This window comes from Rhinoraja longicauda, chromosome 11 (assembly GCF_053455715.1).
Source record: "Rhinoraja longicauda isolate Sanriku21f chromosome 11, sRhiLon1.1, whole genome shotgun sequence".
In the NCBI taxonomy this organism is placed as follows: Eukaryota; Metazoa; Chordata; class Chondrichthyes; order Rajiformes; family Arhynchobatidae; genus Rhinoraja; species Rhinoraja longicauda.
Window position 1 is genome coordinate 39654957 of NC_135963.1, and position 18217 is coordinate 39673173.

The 18217-nt window shown below is 43.1% G+C and overlaps 1 protein-coding gene across 1 annotated transcript in view; it reads right to left on the reverse strand.

The window, feature by feature from the left end:
* The window catches only part of LOC144597818 (uncharacterized), a 148874-nt gene that overhangs the window by 75870 nt on the left and 54787 nt on the right, over window positions 1-18217 (reverse strand). The window contains exons 3-4 of the mRNA XM_078407439.1: window positions 5166-5428; window positions 4359-4697 (exon numbers count right to left, since the gene is read on the reverse strand). Coding sequence (XP_078263565.1) covers window positions 4359-4697; window positions 5166-5428 — 602 coding nt within the window. The remainder of the gene's footprint in view (window positions 1-4358; window positions 4698-5165; window positions 5429-18217) is intronic.

Consider the following 18217-nt stretch of genomic DNA (forward strand, 5'->3'; position numbering starts at 1 on the left):
GATCAAGGCAGCAGCTCAGCAACACCTTATGTAATTAGAACTGGACCATCCACACTAGCCTTGCCAGCAATCCACATGCCAGGTATCAATACAAAACCTTTCAAATACAAGTGTAGTGTGACTAGCAAAACAATCCTGCCGAAACGACATTTGTCCCTTTCCCACGTGACCCAATATTCCTTTCTCAAAGCTAAAGCCATAACCTCCTTCCAAAATTAATGCACAATATAATTTGAAATCTGAAAGTGTGCAGTCCCACTTAAATCAAAACATTCTTAGGACAAGGAGCAGCATTCAGAGCAGCAGCTCTGGTACTGCGGCAGTGTGTGTTCTTGTATGCAAAGTACTTCCAGCGACATCCTCTTGTACTCCTTCCAAGAAGCTTGTTTTTCTGGTATTTCACATCCTGTAACTGAGCAAGGCTTAGCTTCCTGCACACCCTATCCCAACAGGCGATTGCATTTCCCATTCTGGGCGATAGCTCCTAATTGACCTTGGAGCAGGGCTAATAGTGCCAAGAGGGACCCGCTATTGGAGCTAATTGTTTAAGTAATTCACCCACATTTTCAGTTTAAATGTTTCCTCATTGACAAAGAACATTTCCTGGCCAAGATCCTCGGCCAGATTAAAAAATACGTTGTTTTTTTTCTCTCTACATCAGCACGAGCATTCAGCCACAAGTTTAGAGTGGAGGAAAATGAAGGAAGAAAATAATTACGCAAGAACCACACAGGGTAGATTACACTGTGTTAATGCATTGAATAATCACTCAAACAGAGGTGATAATTTGACTCCTTGCTCCAATTAACTGTTGCCTATACATAAAGGGAAAAATACTCCAGCCGACTCCTCAGCCAACTTCCACCCTCTCCCCCCTGGTCATTATGTTAAAAATCAATTACAACTTTTCAAACTTCGAAACTCAGCATCTGGACTTTGTTGGCAATTGGTTCGAGTAAGATTGTGCATTCCACAATGCTCACTGCTGTGATTAGAAGTCTGTTGAAGCAGCTCATGCAAGTGCACGGGCATTTGGTCAGTGACTCCGAGGCATGTCCACAACATATGAGCAGCAGCAAATTGGGGGCTATATGGCTGGCACTCCCCCTCTAATCCAAATGTTGCATATATATGATCTAGAGCCAATGACATTTTTCTATAAGAAAATAACTGCAGATGCTGGTACAAATCGATTTTACAGTCTGAAGAAGGGTCTCGACCCGAAACGTCACCCATTCCTTCTCTCCCGAGATGCTGCCTGACCTGCTGAGTTACTCCAGCATTTTGTGAATAAATCGACTTATTTTTGTAGGCTTTCTTATTGGAGAACGTGCTTCGACGCAATGGGTTTTGAATGGTTACCAGGCATTTATCGACAGGGTATATAACAGATGTAACAGACCTATCACACTAAGAATGATTGAATTGGACACATCGCACAGTGAACCAGCACAGATCTGCTTGCACTTTATTCTGTTTTAAAACTGTTCTAATTTGTTTCATTGGGTTGTTTAAATTAATACTGATTAGCTAATTGATTTATTGCATCGTATGGGAGGCGCATTCCCAATCTCGTTGTACCCCTGTACAATGACAATAAAGATATATTGTATTGTATTGTAAGTGGGGCACAATGAAAGTTACCAAAAAGAAATAACTTGACTGCATTCTCCACTCACCAGGAACACAAATGCACCCAGCACGATAGCAATTATGGTATTGCTTCATAAAATACAGTAAGCACCATCACATTAATGGCATGATGGATATCATGTAGATCAGATCAAATCAATCAATGCCCAAGCCTCCTATACAGGCACTGTGTTGTTTACTATCACGTTCACGTTATAGTAGAATTAGGCTTTTCGGCCCATAGTCCACTCCACCATTCAATCATGGCTGATCTCTGCCTCCTAAACCCATTTTCCTGCCTTCTTCCCATAACCCTTGATACCCTTTCTAATCAAGAATTTGTCTATCTCTGCCTTAAAAATATCCACTGATGGCCTCCACAGTCCTCTGTGACAATAAACTCCGCAGATTAACTGCCCTCCGACTAAAGAGGTTCCTTCTCACCTCCTTCCTAAACGAGCGCCACATCCTTTCTCCATCCACTCTATCTATGCCTTTCATTATTCTGTAGGTTTCAATGAAGTCCCCACTCACCCTTCTAAACTCCAGCGAGTAGAGGCCCAGTGCTGTCAAATGCTCATCATATGCCAACCCACTCATTCCTGGAATCATTCTTGTAAACCTCCTCTCGACCCTCTCCAGAGCCGGCACATCCTTCCTCAGATATGGGGCTCCAAATGCAGCCTAACCAGCGCCTGAAAGAGCCTCAGCATTACATCTCTGTTTTTGGATTCCAGTCCTCATTATAAATGCTAGCATTGAATTTGCCTTCCTAAGCACTATCCCACCAAATAATTTCTTCATCCAAAACCTATGGCCCTTTCAGTGAGGGAAGGAGTGGGGAAGTTATCCCTCGCACTTTCAATTTGCATTCTAACACATCCTTTCTCTGGCACTTCCTGCATTCAGATGGACAAGGTGACTACTTGATAACTCCTGTAGCAACATAGCTGAAAGGCGAATTATCGTGAAGTAGCACTACTATATTCTGGACTTCTCAAACTCACTATTGGATAATGAAATATCCTATGATTAGACGGGATGTCTGGGGTTATGGGGAGAAGACAGAGGGAAAGACAGATCAGCCATGATTGGATGGCGGAGCAGACATGATGGACCAAATGGCCCAATTCTGCTCCTATATAATGATTAGTTAGCAAATGCATCATTGCTGCAGCATTCCACTAGATGGTAGATGAACAAATCAGGGACTGAAAAATCGCCGCAAAAAGACCATGCTGATCCTCATTCTTTCCTCCTTCCTACACTCCACAAGCTTGCGTAACCTGATGGGATATCTCACTTGGATTGTATCCTCGCCGAAGTTCCCCAGTTCCTGAGCTCTAACTTCAGAGAATTTGCACATCTTGATGCTCAACAATAACTTGCCTACAGAAGATTGTGGTCTGATCATAGAAACATAGATGTAAACATAGAAAATAGGTGCAGGAGTCGGCCATTCGAGCCAGCACCGACATTCAATATGATCATGGCTGATCATCCAAAATCAGTACCCCATTCCAGCTTTTTCCCCATATCCCTTGATTCCCTTAGCGCTAAGAGCTAAATCTAACTCTCTCTTGAAAACATCCAGTGAATTGGCCTCCACTGCCTTCTGTGGCGGAGAATTCCACAGATTCACAACTCTCTGAGTGAAAAAGTTTTTCCTCATCTCAGTCCTAAATGGCCTACCCCTTATTCTTAAACTGTGCCCCTGGTTCTAGAATCCCCCAACATCGGGAACATTTTTCCCGCATCTACACAGTCCAATCCTCCAAGAATTTTATATGTTTCTATAAGATCCCCTCTCCTTCGAAATTGCAGCAAAATATAAGACCAGTCGACCCATTCTTTCATCATACGCCAGTCCCGCCATCCCGGGAATTAGCCTGGTGAACCTATACTGCACTCTCTCAATAGCAATAATGTCCTTCCTCAAATTCGTAGACCAAAATTGCACACAATACTTCAGGTGCAGTCTCAGCCGTAGGACCTCCTTGCTCCTAAACTCAAATCTCTCGCAATGAAGGCCAACATGCACCTGTTTTCTATGTTCCTTCACTGCCTGCTGTACCTGCAGGCTTTCAGTGACTGATGCACAAGCACACCCAGCACACAAGCACTCATTGCACCTCCCCTTCTCCTAATCTGACACCATTCCAATAATAATCTGCCTTCCCATTCTTGCCACCAAAGTGGATAACCTCACATTTATCCACATTATACTGCATCTGCCATGCTTCTGCCCATTCACCCAACCCATCCAAGTCACCCTGCAGCCTCATAGCATCCTCCTCGAAGCTCACACTGCCACCCAGCTTTGTGTCATCCGCAAACTTAGAGATGTTACATTTAATTCCCTTGTCTAGATCATTAATACCCAGGTGTCTCATGCATTGAATTTAATTGATGGGGCAAATACAGAGAAGTATTTTCATCTCAAGATGACCAGGAACAAAAGGCATAGACACTTGGAAAACCAAACTTGGGTAATTTAGGAAAGAAACTAGCAAACTCAATGGACATTCAAAATGTGTGGGCTCTCTCTTCCAAAAACAAGACAATGTTTGGAAGACTTACAGCTTTTGCGATATATATGTTTTTGGTATTGTTACTGTAGGATGTGGAGTGGGTCAATGGATCCGAGGTCAGGTCTGCCCTGATCTGACTAAATGAAAGAGCACGTACAGGAGGGTGAATCGTTTGCCTCAATTACAATTACAGACCTGGCAGGCAGTTGCATTCGTAGGCCAGGTCATCACTGGTTGGCCGGCAGGTGCCTCCGTTAACGCAGGGCGATGGCGAGCAGGGGACGTAAACGCTCTCACAGCTGGATCCAGTGAAGCCCGGCTGGCAGAGGCAGCGGTACGAGCCAGGCTCGTTGTTGCAGATCCCTCCATTCAGGCACCGATCCCTGACCTTGCATTCGTCAATGTCGGTCTTGCAGCGAGACCCCGTGTAGCCGGAAGCACAGGTGCAGGTGTAGTTGTTCCTTGAACTGCTGCACTTGCCCCCATTAGCACATGGCTGCGAGGTGCAGGAATCCACATGCTGGCAGTTTTTACCTGTTTAATAAAAAGTTTGAGAAGATTCTGAAGTGAAACATTTATTATCTTCCATCCCTTGCCCTTTAATCATGGTTCTTCTGCCCAAGTGTGAAGGTTGTGGGTTCAATCCTCTATTCATAAATGTCAGTGCAATGCCTAAAACATGCCACAATCTCTGGCCAAAATGTTTTATTGAATCGCCAACTGACTATTGAAGAGAAGCTGTGATTTTACTCTCCACATCTGACCAGTCTTTTGACCAATCAAGCAGTAAACAGCAGAGGAGACTTTCCATGCTGTCAGCATCCAGTGAATTATTAACAATATTTTTTTTAAATGGAAAGTCATGGCCAATTCATGAAAAACAACCCAACAACCTTGGTCGGTGCTGACTCGGTGAGCCGAAGGGCCTGTTTCCATGGTGTATCTCTAAGCTAAACTTTAAAAAAACAACGATGAAACACTGCAACCTGAGGCTATTCTTACCTATCCACCCTTGTTGGCAGGCACATTCATACTTCTGAAGGGTGATGAGTTGGCAGGTTCCTTGGTTTTGGCAGGGATTGTTCAAGCAGACATTGGTCACGATCATCGCACACCGATCGCCAGTGAACCCCAAAGCACAACTGCATGATCTTTGTACTTTGCCTTCAGCGATGGAAATGATACAAGTTCCTCCGTTAAGGCAGGTTGAAATCTGACAGGGATCTGGGTGCTGGCAATGTTCACCGACAAATCCAGATCGACACCTAGACAGTTGAGAGAAGTTCAGAGATCAAAATATAGTCACCCTTCCAAAGACTTATCAGAGAACTTCCGAATTGAAAAGTACATTTTTATTCTTAAATTCTGGATTCTTAAACTCCCACAATGAAACAATAAAACCCAAAGCCAGCTAATTAAATACCTTTTGGAGCATTATGAGCATAACTTGGTGTTTACCATAGGGGAAAATTGGAGGCGAGGAATGGGGGAAATGAGACTAAATTGGGTAGATGAGAAAATTAGTAAAGTGACATTTTATTTTAATATTTTGTCCTTCTTATACATTTTGAGATTACACCCACTTCCAATGTGCTGAGTTTTTCTTTTTTTAAAAATTACAAACTTCAATATAAATTAAAACTCATCCATTTACCCAGAAAACCTATCCGACCAACTTGATCCAGCTAGACTTCATTCTTAGCTGGTAATTAAATCTTGCAGACTTCTCCCTCGGCAGATCATCATCGCCTGCTGTAACTCCAGCATTTTGTGAATAAATATCATCATCTAGATTATCTTACTTGGTTCAGACTTTGTTCCCTGTGTCTGGCTCAAAACAGACCAGACTATGGAAAGTAAAAATGCATCCTCTCTGACCAAAGAAAAGATGAACCTCATTCCACCCACACTATTGCAAGTGGTCTCAGTTCTCATGTGCGCTGGTTTCCATCAGTCTGTTCAGTTTATGTTTAAGTTTGTACTGACCAGTTTATCAGAATAACTAACCGTGCAAAGAGTTCATTTCCCTATTTTATACATTGATTTTTGGCTTTGATCCTCTCCACACAGTTCCAAGATTTGTGGTGCAGTGACAGTGATAATCATATAGTACCACTGTAGTGTAAACGAGTATAACATAAAACAGCAACACCCTCTTCCACATGGCTTGGTTTTGTTGATGAGTCAGCTTGTACACTTATGACTAAGAGATTTCAGAATAATTCAGAATCCATCAAACACCAACGATCATTAAAACTACTGCTGGTCCCAAATACGCCTTGACCTCAGCATGGATTGTATGGAGAGTTAATGGTGGAAGAGAAAATTGGAAGTGAAAAAAACCCATATCATCACAATTTACTTACACATCCTACTCATATCAGATAAAAGGGCAAGATTCAATTGTGCTGCCGAACACAATGATACAAAGTGTAGGAAGGAACTCCTGATGCTGGTTTACATGGAAGATAGACATAAAATGCTGGAGTAACTCAGCGGGACAAGCAGCATCTCTGGATGGAATAAATGGGTGAGGTTTCGGGTCTGAAAAAGGGTCTCGACCCGAAACGTCACCAGCTCCTTCTATCCAGAGATGCTGCCCGTCCAGCTGAATTACTCCAGCATTTTGTGTCTATCTACAATGAAACAAAGCACCAGCACATGACGAAACACCAAATGAGATGGATCCCCAGTCAACTACAAGATATGACATGGCATCAAATTCAAATAAAAGGAAGAACATTTGAGAATGGAATTTATTAGTTTCAAGGAAAAACATGGTTACAATGGCAGAGGGGTACTCAATCTCCCAGCACCTTTATACACCAATAACCCAATAGTGTGGCATTAAAACTGAAGCAGATGTCAGAAGATCTGATGGATAACATAGAACTAGTGTGATTGGGCAACAAATGGTCAGCATTCACTCAGTGGGACGAAGGGCTTGTTTCCATGCTGTATCTCTAAACTAAGCATTTTGGATGCGAACAAGAATCCCCAGTGAAAATCCAAGTGCTTGGATTGAGAGTGCCACAAAAGAAAGACAGAAGTGAATAAAAGGACATTAAAAATGAATTGATGGAGCTCCACATAAAAGAGTTACTATACTCTGGAACAAAGCCACTCTACCTTCACACACAGCATGGACTGCATCAGATCCCTTCAAACAGCTGGGCTTTAATATCAGGTTTCATTCCCCTTCCAAATACCTGAAGTTTTTTTTTCCCCTGACACATCATGTTTGAGATTAAGAGTTTATTCAGCATGATATTGGATTGTGGCCATACGAGTCAGACTATGACCAAAACACTTCATGATGCAAACAGCCTTACAATATTGCTTCCTCTTCGCAGGGACCAGTCTTTGATTTGAACTGAACATTTAAGGAGTCCCGAAAGTAGACACAAAATGATGGAGTAACTCAGCAGGTCAGACAGCATCGCGGGAGAGAAGGAATGGGTGAAGTTTCAGGTCGAGACCCTTCTTCAGACTGATGTCAGGGGAGGGGGTGGGACAAAGATAGAATGTAGTAGGATACAGGAAGACTAGTGGGAGAAGTGGGAAGGGGGATGGGATAGAGAGGGAAAGCAGGGACTACCTGAAGTTAGAGAAGTCAATGTTCATACCGCTGGGGTGTAAACAACCCAAGCAAAATATGAGGTGCTGTTCCTCCAATTTTTACTTTCCTCTACCAACTAACAGTTCTTGTTCATAACTATCTGATAACCATCACCTCCGATACATGGATAACTGCAACGGCCATTCGTGAATGGTTAACAGTCATATGGACCTCACATTACACAATGCATCAAGGTAAAACCATCAAATGCAAAAACAAATGCTGAGTAACATAGTGGGGAAAGAACGTTTCAATCAGTATTGAACCAACTTAATTAACGAATGAAGCAACAATGCAACAGATGGCTTTTTATGGAGGACCATGAAAATATATTTGAATACAAGTGCTGATAACTAATGAGTAGTCCTCTTCTGCTGTCAGTTTTAACAAAAATGGCTCAACTAGCCCATTGTCCCCAATTAAAACATCAGGACTATTTGTTTCCAGTCAATTTTCTGGACATGGTTAGGTTTATATATCACAACTACAAAATTGCGGTTGTTAATATTCCCAATCTCAGACACAGGTCGCACCGCACAACGTTACATTACAGCCCTGCTACCAAATTAATTCAGCCATCTGAATCTTGAATATATACCAATACCGTCAAGATTTAGGATAAAGTTAAGAAAACCCTTGTAACTTAATGGATGAGAGAAAGAAAAAAATCCATATCGACCTCCAGCCCTTCACTTTGCATGACACTAGATTTTTACAGAAAGTGGCTACTTGTTGCTGAAAGATTTCCCCTTCTCTGATGTTGGCTGCTGCCAAATTTCAGTTTCAAGGGACCCCTGGAATCCAACACATATATCAACAAGATGGCTCAACATTCTAAGTCTAAACTGTGGGTAAATATGTTGTTGACTGGTGAAAATGACTGGTGAAAGTCTGAAGAAAGGTCTCAACCCGTAACGTCACCCATTACTTCTCTCCTGAGATGCTGCCTGTCCCGCCGAGTTACTCCAGCTTTTTGTGTCTATTTTTACTGAAAATTAAAGGTTGGAAGATCAAGATAAAAGACAACAAACAAAACATTATTATTTAAAATATATATTTTTTAATATTCCCGCGGGAATCCCACAAATGTAGATCTGACTTTTTTTCCATAAGGAACGGCTTGGCATTATTGTTGAAAATAAAACTCACACCTGATGCATCAACACAATCACATTTATAGGATATTTTAGTGTGAAGATAATGGATAAATAAAATCAGAAAACATTACCAGCAATCAGCAGATCATTGGTTCAATGGTCATAAGTCAAAATGTTATAAGTGATAGGAGCAGAATTAGGCCATTCGGCCCATCAGGTCTACTCTGCCATTCAATCATGGCTGATCTATCCCTCTAAACCCCATTCTCCTGCCTTCTTCCCATAACACCCGGCACCCATACTAATCAAGATTCTATCTATATCTGCGTTAAAAATATCCATAGATGGGCATCACAGCCTTCTGTGGTAAAAAAACACACATATTCACCACTGTCTGACAAATGGTGCTTTATTTGGCACATATACAACGGCACAGTGAAATTAATTTTGCTTATTTACATGTGGGCGCTGGCATGTTTTGGCGCCATTTCCAAAGTCCGGTCTGCCCACGCGCGTGCTTGGTCCACTGGGGCAGTTCCAAATCCCTGTAAGCCCCAGGCTCCTGCAGGGCCTTCCTCCTCATCTTGCAATATGGGTCATCCACCCGAAACTTCAGCAATTTCCTGACCAGTAATTTCTAGTATTTTCTCTTTCTACTTTTCAATACGATGCTCATATGCTCATATTCGTTGGGTTGCTGTTAATTACTTAAATTATTGCATCGTATGGGAGGCGCATTCCAAATCTCGTTGTACCCCTGGGTACAATGACAATAAAGATATATTGTATTGTATTGTATTGTATTGTATTGTATGAGTGTTACAAAACATTGCTTCCTACACAGAAAAAAGGAAACGGTTGAGGGAAGTGCCTGAATTTCAATAGACAATAGACAATAGACAATAGACAATAGGTGCAGGAGTAGGCCATTCAGCCCTTCGAGCCAGCACCGCCATTCAATGCGATCATGGCTGATCACTATCAATCAGTACCCCGTTCCTGCCTTCTCCCCATACCCCCTCACTCCGCTATCCTTAAGAGCTCTATCCAGCTCTCTCTTGAAAGCATCCAACGAACTGGCCTCCACTGCCTTCTGAGGCAGAGAATTCCACACCTTCACCACCCTCTGACTGAAAAAGTTCTTCCTCATCTCCGTTCTAAATGGCCTACCCCTTATTCTCAAACTGTGGCCCCTTGTTCTGGACTCCCCCAACATTGGGAACATGTTATCTGCCTCTAATGTGTCCAATCCCCTAATTATCTTATATGTTTCAATAAGATCCCCCCTCATCCTTCTAAATTCCAGTGTATACAAGCCCAATCGCTCCAGCCTTTCAACATACGACAGTCCCGCCATTCCGGGAATTAATCTAGTGAACCTACGCTGCACGCCCTCCATAGCAAGAATATCCTTCCTCAAATTTGGAGACCAAAACTGCACACAGTACTCCAGGTGCGGTCTCACCAGGGCCCGGTACAACTGTAGAAGGACCTCTTTGCTCCTATACTCAACTCCTCTTGTTACGAAGGCCAACATTCCATTGGCTTTCTTCACTGCCTGCTGAACCTGCATGCTTCCTTTCATTGACTGATGCACTAGGACACCCAGATCTCGTTGAACTCCCCCTCCTCCTAACTTGACACCATTCAGATAATAATCTGCCTTTCTATTCTTACTTCCAAAGTGAAGAACCTCACACTTATCTACATTAAACTGCATCTGCCATGTATCCGCCCACTCACACAACCTGTCCAGGTCACCCTGCAGCCTTATTGCATCTTCCTCACAATTCACACTACCCCCCAACTTAGTATCATCTGCAAATTTGCTAATGGTACTTTTAATCCCTTCGTCTAAGTCATTAATGTATATCGTAAATAGCTGGGGTCCCAGCACCGAACCTTGCGGTACCCCACTGGTCACTGCCTGCCATTCCGAAAGGGACCCATTTATCCCCACTCTTTGCTTTCTGTCTGTTAACCAATTTTCTATCCATGTCAGTACCCTACCCCCAATACCATGTGCCCTAATTTTGCCCACTAATCTCCTATGTGGGACCTTGTCGAAGGCTTTCTGAAAGTCGAGGTACACCACATCCACTGACTCTCCCTTGTCAATTTTCCTAGTTACATCCTCAAAAAATTCCAGTAGATTTGTCAAGCATGATTTCCCCTTCGTAAATCCATGCTGACTCGGAACGATCCCGTTACTGCTATCCAAATGCTCAGCAATTTCGTCTTTTATAATTGACTCCAGCATTTTCCCCACCACTGATGTCAGACTAACTGGTCTATAATTACCCGTTTTCTCTCTCCCTCCTTTCTTAAAAAGTGGGATAACATTTGCTATTCTCCAATCCACAGGAACTGATCCTGAATCTATAGAACATTGAAAAATGATCTCCAATGCTTCCACTATTTCTAGAGCCACCTCCTTAAGTACTCTGGGATGCAGACCATCAGGCCCTGGGGATTTATCAGCCTTCAGTCCCATCAGTCTACCCAAAACCATTTCCTGCCTAATGTGGATTTCCTTCAGTTCCTCCATCACCCTAGGTTCTCCAGCCCCTAGAACATTTGGGAGATTGTGTGTATCTTCCTCAGTGAAGACAGATCCAAAGTAACGGTTTAACTCGTCTGCCATTTCTTTGTTCCCCATAATAAATTCCCCTGCTTCTGTCTTCAAGGGACCCACATTTGCCTTGACTATTTTTTTCCTCTTCACGTACCTAAAAAAACTTTTGCTATCCTCCTTTATATTATTGGCTAGTTTACCCTCGTACCTCATCTTTTCTCCTCGTATTGCCTTTTTAGTTAACTTTTGTTGCTCTTTAAAAGAGTCCCAATCCTCTGTCTTCCCACTCTTCTTTGCTATGTTATACTTCCTCTCCTTAATTTTTATGCTGTCCCTGACTTCCCTTGTCAGCCACAGGTGTCTCTTACTCCCCTTAGAGTCTTTCCACCTCTTTGGAATAAATTGATCCTGCAACCTCTGCATTATTCCCAGGAATACCTGCCATTGCTGTTCTACCGTCTTCCCTGCTAGGGCCTCCTTCCAATCAATTTTGGCCAGCTCCCGCCTCATGCCTCTGTAATCCCCTTTGCTATACTGCAATACCGACACTTCCGATTTTCCCTTCTGCCTTTCCATTTGCAGAGTAAAACTTATCATGTTGTGATCACTGCCTCCTAATGGCTCTTTTACCTCTAGTCCCCTTACCAGATCAGGATCATTACACAACACTAAATCCAGAATTGCCTTCTCCCTGGTAGGCTCCAGTACAAGCTGTTCTAAGAATCCATCTCGAAGGCACTCTACAAACTCTCTTTCCTGGGGTCCATTTCCAACCTGATTTTCCCAGTCTACCTGCATGTTGAAATCTCCCATAACCACCGTAGCATTACATTTTTGACACGCCAATTTTATCTCCTGATTTAACTTGCACCCTAAGTCGAGGCTACTGTTTGGGGGCCTATAGATAACTCCCATTAGGGTCTTTTTACCCTTACAATTTCTCATTTCTATCCATACTGATTCAACATCTCCTGATTCTATGTCACCCCTTGCAAGGGAATGAATATCATTCCTTACCATCAGAGCAACCCCACCCCCTCTGCCCACCTGTCTGTCTTTTCTATACGTTGTGTACCCCTGAATATTCAGTTCCCAGCCCTGGTCCTCTTGTAGCCATGTCTCAGTGATCCCTACAACATCATACTTGCCCATGACTAACTGAGCCTCAAGCTCATCCACTTTATTTTTTATACTACGCGCATTTAAGTACAACACTTTAACTTCTGTATTTACCTCCCCTCTCACATCGTTCACAATTGGCCCTGCCCTTAATTTCTTTTCCGCTCTGGAACTTCTGTTCCCATTCTTCCTAGAGTCTTTTGCAATATCTCCTGTATTCCCTTTTACCTCATCTTCATATTCACAATTTGTTAACCCCTCCCCCCCACTACTTAGTTTAAAGCCACAGGTGTCACACTAGCAAACCTGCCTGCCAGAATGTTTGTCCCCCTGCTGTTAAGATGCAACCCGTCCCTTTTGTACAAGTCACCCCTAGCCCAGAAGAGATCCCAGTGGTCCAGAAATCTAAATCCCTGCTCTCTGCACCAGTCCCTCAGCCATAAATTCATACCCTCTATCTCTCTGTTCCTGGCCTCACCAGCACGAGGTACCGGTAGCAGTCCAGAGATAACCACCTTCGACGTCCTACTTCTCAGCGTTTTTCCCAACTCTCTAAACTCCCGCTGTAGCACCTCCTTCCTCTTCCGCCCGACGTCATTCGTGCCCACGTGCACAACGACTTCAGGTTGATCGCCTTCCCTCGCTAGGATTTTCTGAAGCCGGTCTGTGATGTGTTGAACCCTGGCACCAGGGAGGCAACAGACCATCCTCAAGTCCCTCCTGCTGCCACAGAATCTTCTATCCGTCCCTCGGACTATGGAGTCACCGACCACTACGGCTCTTCCAGACTTCGGTCTCCCCTGTCGTGTATCCTTGCCAACAGGTCCGCCACTCGGACTGGAAACGTCTTCTGCCCCGACAGTTCCCAAGAGGGTATACCTATTTGCAATAGGCACAGCCACCGGGGTCTCCTGTAGTCCACGTCCACTCCCCCCGGAAACAGTCTCCCACCTTCGCTCGACCTGGACCCTTGGCGTGACAGCCTCACAATAGGTCCTGTCGAGGAAACTCTCGCATTCCCGGATGGCCCTGAGGTCATCCAACTGCCTCTCCAACTCCACCACACGTCCCTTCAGGAGCTGCACCTGGACACAGTTCTTGCAGGTGTAGCTCCCAGAAGCTCCCGCGACGTCCCTGTCTTCCCACATCCTGCAGGAAACACACCGCACCAACTTTTCCGCCATCACCTTGTGCCTATAACCAGCTCTGGCTTAAAACAATGGTATCCTCCTCACCTCAGCCTCCTTGCCGAAGACTCGCAGCCAAAGACTCGCACTTTTCTCACTGGGCACTTAGCCAAAGACTCGCACTTTTCTCACTGGGCACTTAGCCAAAGACTCGCACTTTTCTCACTGGGCACTTCCCTCACTGGGCTGCACCTGAACAGGGCTGCACCCTTTTGTGAGCCTTGCTTATATCACCAATTTAAATTGCCTGATTGTCCAATTTACCTGACTTCTCACTTAAACTGCCTGTTGAACTGTGATTAGCACTTACTTTACTGCTCAGCCAACGGGCGTCATTTAATTGCACATGCTCCCGTTGTTGTTGCCATCGTGAACCTCACTATCGTAAAGATTACAAAATGCAGGGCACTTCCCAAAGCTATATTACAAAACTCCTCAAAAATATTTTGGAAACTGTGAAGCAGCATGCAAGATCCCAAGGATGCTGTGGAAAAGCAAGTTCTATACTTCTAGCCTAAACAACTGTGACTCTGGTACAACTGTACAAATTTACTTGGTGCAAGGAAGAGTTTCACTTGGTGTGACTATGGATTAAATTAAAGTTACCATTTCCCTTAGAAACTAAAAGTTACAAAAATAAACTCTGTCAAGAGGCAGAGCTATATAACAGATCAGTCTGAAGAAGGGTCTCGCCCTGAAACGTCACCCATTTCTTCTCTCCTGAGATGCTGCCTGACCTGCTGAGTTACTCCAGCATTTTGTGAATAATGAGCTATATAACACGTTATCTCTCTATACCGTGCCCATTCATCTTTTCCAGAATTCTCTTAAATGTAATGATTGTATTTGACTCCACCATCTCCTCTGGCAGCAAATTCTAGATAACAACCACTGTGTAGAAAACTTCCTCAAATCTCCTTCGCCATTACTTCCTCTCACTTTAAACCTATAACCATCTTGTTTCAATACCTCTTCATGCAAAAAGATTGTTAAGTTACCATCTGTGTGCTTGTTATAAAGTTTATCTATATCTGTAAACTTAACACAGCAAACTCAAGAGTAAAGAAACCTTGTGCCTGAACACAGCATTATATACTCGCTGCACCTCAGACGGAGACCTGCACACAGGTGGCTTGTGAAACACCTGTGCAGGTAACTTCTTGCATCAGGGCACAGCACAGAAATATTCACAAGGGCCAAAATGCTTGGATTGGTCAAGGTCAACGTGACTAACAGGGATTTTAGAGCCCGGACAAAAGAATGCTGATTTTAACATTTAAAACAGCAAAGAAACACAATTGTTACCAGGAACATTCTCTATGTGACATCATCTGCTGCTGCCCATAACCCATGTTATACTGTGCCAACAATACAATGCCACACACAGCTGCAGATGATGTAGACGACCACTACCCACCACTGCATACCAGCCATGTCATATTTTTTTCTTTTGCAATTTATTTGCCATCTTTGCAAATGAACAGGACTTAAACAAGTCTCGTTCATCAGCATTTAATCCAGATAATCCATCCCCTCACACTAATTCACAGACTCTGGTGATATTATAATCCAAACTTCAAAGTATTATTCCACTAATACAACAAAAACACTCAAATCAGGACTGTAAGAACTCCTGGCCTTTGCTTATACCTTTGAACTAAATTGATTAAAAATGGTGGCAAGTTTAAAGAGCTGGCAGATTCAGTGTGGGTACCTAAAGTAAATTTGATGACAACTAACTTTACAATGCCAACAGGACTTTCAAAAAACTTTAAATTACACAAAATGCTGGAGTGAATCAACGGGTCAGGCAATATCCCTGGAGAACATCATCTATATACTAAAACTCTCATTTGTTTGTTTGTTTGATCCTGAACTACAGCCAAAACGGTACACGTTAGCGCAACAATTTTAGGCCCACCTTACTCACCGTCGTCCCTTTGGTGCTAATGGAAGATGTTTCATTAAAATCAGTGTTATATTTTTAAAGTTATTCACATTTTACAGTTTAAATCTATCTCCTAGGGAGAGAGGTGGAGGGAGGGGGTATGGAGGAGGGAGGATAAGGGGGGTTGAGGGGGATGGAGTGGAGGGAGGGGGAGGGAGATGGAGGGGATGGGAGAGGGCGGAGAGAGGAGGGGGAAGGGGAGTGGGGGAGAAGAGGCTGCTGCACCAATACAGGAGAGGTTTGGGCCCAACAGGTCCACTTGGTCTAGTAGTTTTATAGAAACACTAGACCAGGTGGACCCGTTGGGCCCAAACCTCTCCTGCATTGGTGCAGCACCCTCTCCTCCTCCCCTCTCCCCCCTCTCCCAGAGGTGGTGGTGGAGTCAAATATAAATCAATATAAGTGACTTTTAGAAAGCGACCTGAATATGCAAGACATGGAAAGACACAGACCAAATGCAGAGAAATAGGATGCATGTAGATAGCTAAAAAGGTGGGCATGGACATAGTAGGCCAAATGGCATATTTTTGTGCAATGTAACTTTATGACTCACTCTGCGATAGTTTTTTTTTAACCAGTCAGTTAGTGGGGGATAAACTGCAGTTCATTGATCATCCTGTTGTGTGTTTCAGCATAAAAGTGGCTGAACAATAAATTCACGAAAAATGATCATTCTTATTTAATCCTGTCACACTGTGTGACACAGTACTGAAGTATCCTTTCACCAAACCAAGTACATTTGTGCAGAAGAACTTCAGGGTAAAGAACCACATGCAGCCAAGTATACAACATTTTCTTAGGTCATCATTTGTGAATTCCCTCAAGTGCGCATCATACGGATTGTGCCAGAATCTTCCCCCACACTCAGATGGCAAGAGGACAATATTATGAGTAAGTCAGTGATACACCACTCCCTCCCCGCTTGATAGCACATTCAACAACCCAAACTTCCCACTTCCATTGAACAGTTTGCTTCAGGTACGCAGAGGTGTCAGAATTGGGCTAATGTATGATAACTCAGTCAAATGGCTTATCTGTACACATATACAGGTTTCAACACTCATGAAATCTGCTGCACCAAGAATCAGTGCAATTATTGGTCCATTATGAAACACAAAATCCTTACGTGCCTTTGCCAGTTCTTGGAAAGAACCAAGGAATTACTCAACATCATTGCTCTTTCCCAAGATCAACAAATTTTTCCCTTTAAGTTTCTGTATTTAGAGTTGCTATTGAGTCTACTTCTATCACCGGCATTTCAGTAAGTTTATAATACGTGAAGTATGACAACGCTCATCCTACTCTCCCGGCTCACTGTTGGTTACGATCTTAAAAGGTTGCCAAATAATTCAGTGGAATTAAAGTGGGTGAAAGGAAACACTTACATATTTATTGGATGAACATAAAGTTAAGTTACTTTGGCAGATAATTCAAGCCACACATATTTGTCTCTTGCCATTCCAGATTGGGAAACCACTTGAAGCTAGTTCTGCAAATCTTTAACCCAAACACAACTAAAATAGAATGAATTTTCTGAACAACAACATTGGTCGTCAGAAATATGATCACTTCAAACCCGAGCAGTTTCCCCACCCTTAAGAGAAAATAAATGTGATTCAGATAGGCAGGTGCGATGAAAGTCACAGAATTAAACAGGACCATCAATCCCAAACAGAGATACCAGTACTTTGTGCCACACCCTATGAAGCTCCAGACTGCGCTTTTAAACTTACAAGAAAAAACTTCAGAACCATAAGATAAATCAGGACATGCCAATGTAAAGTATTCCAATTTTTTTTATTTTTTTCCCCTAATGAAAACAAAATTAAATTAAAAGAGACCTTGTCATTTTAAGCAATCTCTACTACACTCAGGAAAGCAGGCTCACATCTTTCTCATTCCTCTGCAAAGAAATAAACAGAAATTCCCTCGGGCAATGAAAGAAACAACTATAAAGCGTTTCAGCAGCAGGTCCTTGGCCAAGGCGTAGCCACATAGTAAATAAGAATACCACTGCATCAACTCCTCACAGATATGAAAGACTGCAAGCACCATTCACCCGTCTCGTAACGCGCAATCCCCATGGCGACCATGCGCAGCCTGTACTCCCGTGCTCAATGCACTGGTTGTGGCAACACTCCAGAACAAAGATTCATCGAATTGTTTCTAACAAGGCACTGCAGATTAACAGTGAAGTGAAAAGGGGCCAGCAATACTTCAAGAGTTGCTAGTTACGTGAGCCTCATGTCACCCAGCCCCCACCTTGAAACAGCAACAAAATTTGCCTTCAATCAAATTCATCTTGCCCAATTCATTTCGCTCTCCTCTCCTCTCCCTTCTGACATCAGCCATTCAAGCACAGGTCTGGTCCCGATCCCACATTCATTTGAAATCCAGGAACGCACAACTTGTTCACCAAGAATAATGCTGATTGCTTCAGGAATTCTGCAAGCTAAAATTTATGTCTATCTTCAATCCTTTTTATAAAGACTATTTAAAATCTAAATGT